This window comes from Atta colombica, unplaced genomic scaffold (genome assembly GCF_001594045.1).
Source record: "Atta colombica isolate Treedump-2 unplaced genomic scaffold, Acol1.0 scaffold269, whole genome shotgun sequence".
In the NCBI taxonomy this organism is placed as follows: Eukaryota; Metazoa; Arthropoda; class Insecta; order Hymenoptera; family Formicidae; genus Atta; species Atta colombica.
This window is the reverse complement of record NW_017259369.1, coordinates 297,127-298,946: the sequence shown is the minus strand read 5'-3', so window position 1 is coordinate 298,946 and position 1,820 is coordinate 297,127. Positions and strand designations below refer to the sequence as shown.

General features: G+C 25.3%; 1 protein-coding gene across 1 annotated transcript in view; it reads right to left on the bottom strand.

Annotated features, from left to right (window-relative positions):
• Positions 1–666, bottom strand: part of LOC108689318 — a 1,538-nt gene extending 872 nt beyond the window's left edge. The window contains exon 1 of the mRNA XM_018196049.1: positions 533–666. Within this exon, the coding sequence (XP_018051538.1) occupies positions 533–604 (72 nt within the window). The 5' untranslated portion in view covers positions 605–666. The remainder of the gene's footprint in view (positions 1–532) is intronic.
• Between the last annotated feature and the right edge of the window lie 1,154 nt (positions 667–1,820).

Genomic DNA, 1,820 nt, shown 5'->3' with positions numbered 1-1,820 from the left:
TATATATATATGTATATTGTATATAAATATGTATATATGAAATATATTTAAACATGACAATATATATCCTTCTTTCTTTTGTAAAATTAAGTCAAGTGCAATAAAAATAATAATAATAAAAAAACATAAAAAATAATTATAAGAATAATTTTTGTATTTGTTTGTTTTAGAAAAAAATCAAGAGATTTTGTTCATTGGAGAAATGCAAAAAATTACTCATATACAATTATATACAATTTTTAAGAAAAATAATTTACTTTGAATCAAACGTTTTTAACTATAAAAAAAATATTTGCTTTGTTCTCATTCTCATATGACCGATTCTCAGACGAAATTTTTCATTTTCTAGTTGTGATTAGACTTAATTCTTGATATTTTATACAATTGGCTTCATGATGTTTTATACAATTAGCTCGATTTGAGAAACATCGAGTTAAATTTAACCACAAGTTAATCAGATAATAAAAAATTGGGTCTCACTGATGTTAATCTTTCTAGACTTTTTATTTGCAACTGTTTATATAGTACTCACTTGTGATTGTGTCATTACGAATGGTGATGCACACAGTACCAGGCATAACAAAACTGTGCAAGACTTCTTCATCTTGAAGATTATTCTTTGATCGTGTTAATCGTCGTTTAACTCAATCAATTGCCTTACTTTACCAAGAAATCGACTTTATATACAAAATAGATATGATGATTATAAGGAAATGTTATGTTGTTATCATGCATTTTTATTTCTTGTATGTATTTTCGTTATCTTTAGTGCAAAAGGGTAAAGGTGACGTGAATCGACATTTCTCAAGTACATCAATAACTGCAATGTCTAACGGAAAAAAATGCACTTGCTGTTGCAATAAAATTCTATTTGCTGCTTTACATTTCTAATAAAAATGCTAGTGTATTTATTATGTGCAATTATTTCAAGCAATTAATAATATAACAAAGTATAAATCGTAAGACCATGCATATAATAAAAAATATTAAGAAAACATACGAATAATATATATTAGATAAATTAATATATTAAAGAAATAAAAAATTAAAAATATATAATTAACATATATATAATTAACGTAATGCACAATACATACAAATTAATAAGATGACATATATTAGTCTTTATTCCTAATTTTTTTATTTCGCTAATATTTAATATTTATTCCTAACATTTCTTTCATTTTGCGTAAAGCTTAAACTTTCCACATAATAATTGAGACAAAGAAAATTAGTTTTAGAAAATTTTTTAGAAAAATTCTAGTTCTTTCACATATCTTCTTTCAGTTTAATTTTCATCTTTCTATCATGTATTTTTATGACTTCTATTGATGCGTTCGGAGAAACACTATTATCTACTTCTGTTACTCTATCTTTGTTGTTAACAAAAAATAAGGATAAAATGACTAAAAAAAAACGTATCTTATATAGGTAAAAGCCCAGACAATATATTAAATACGTAATACTTATGAAGAATAGAGATCAGGAGACCGAATTAAGTCCGAAATACGATAGGCATAGGCAATAGGAAAAGAGAACAGGGACTAACGAGTTATCCAATCAGAGCTCGGGATTTAAGTTCGATATTATATCCCAGAGTTTTGATTGGACAGCTTGTTATTCCCTGTTTCTATTATCTGTTCTTATCGTGTTTCCAGCTTTATTTTTCATGTATTTGATGTAATGTAATATAGTATATGATGTAATATAGTATATACAAATATATACAATTTTGTTGTAAATTGAATATTATTGCGAAGTCTTTCTTCGATATGCTAATGCATATAATGTCCTCGTTACATTCTGCTGCTTTATGAAAT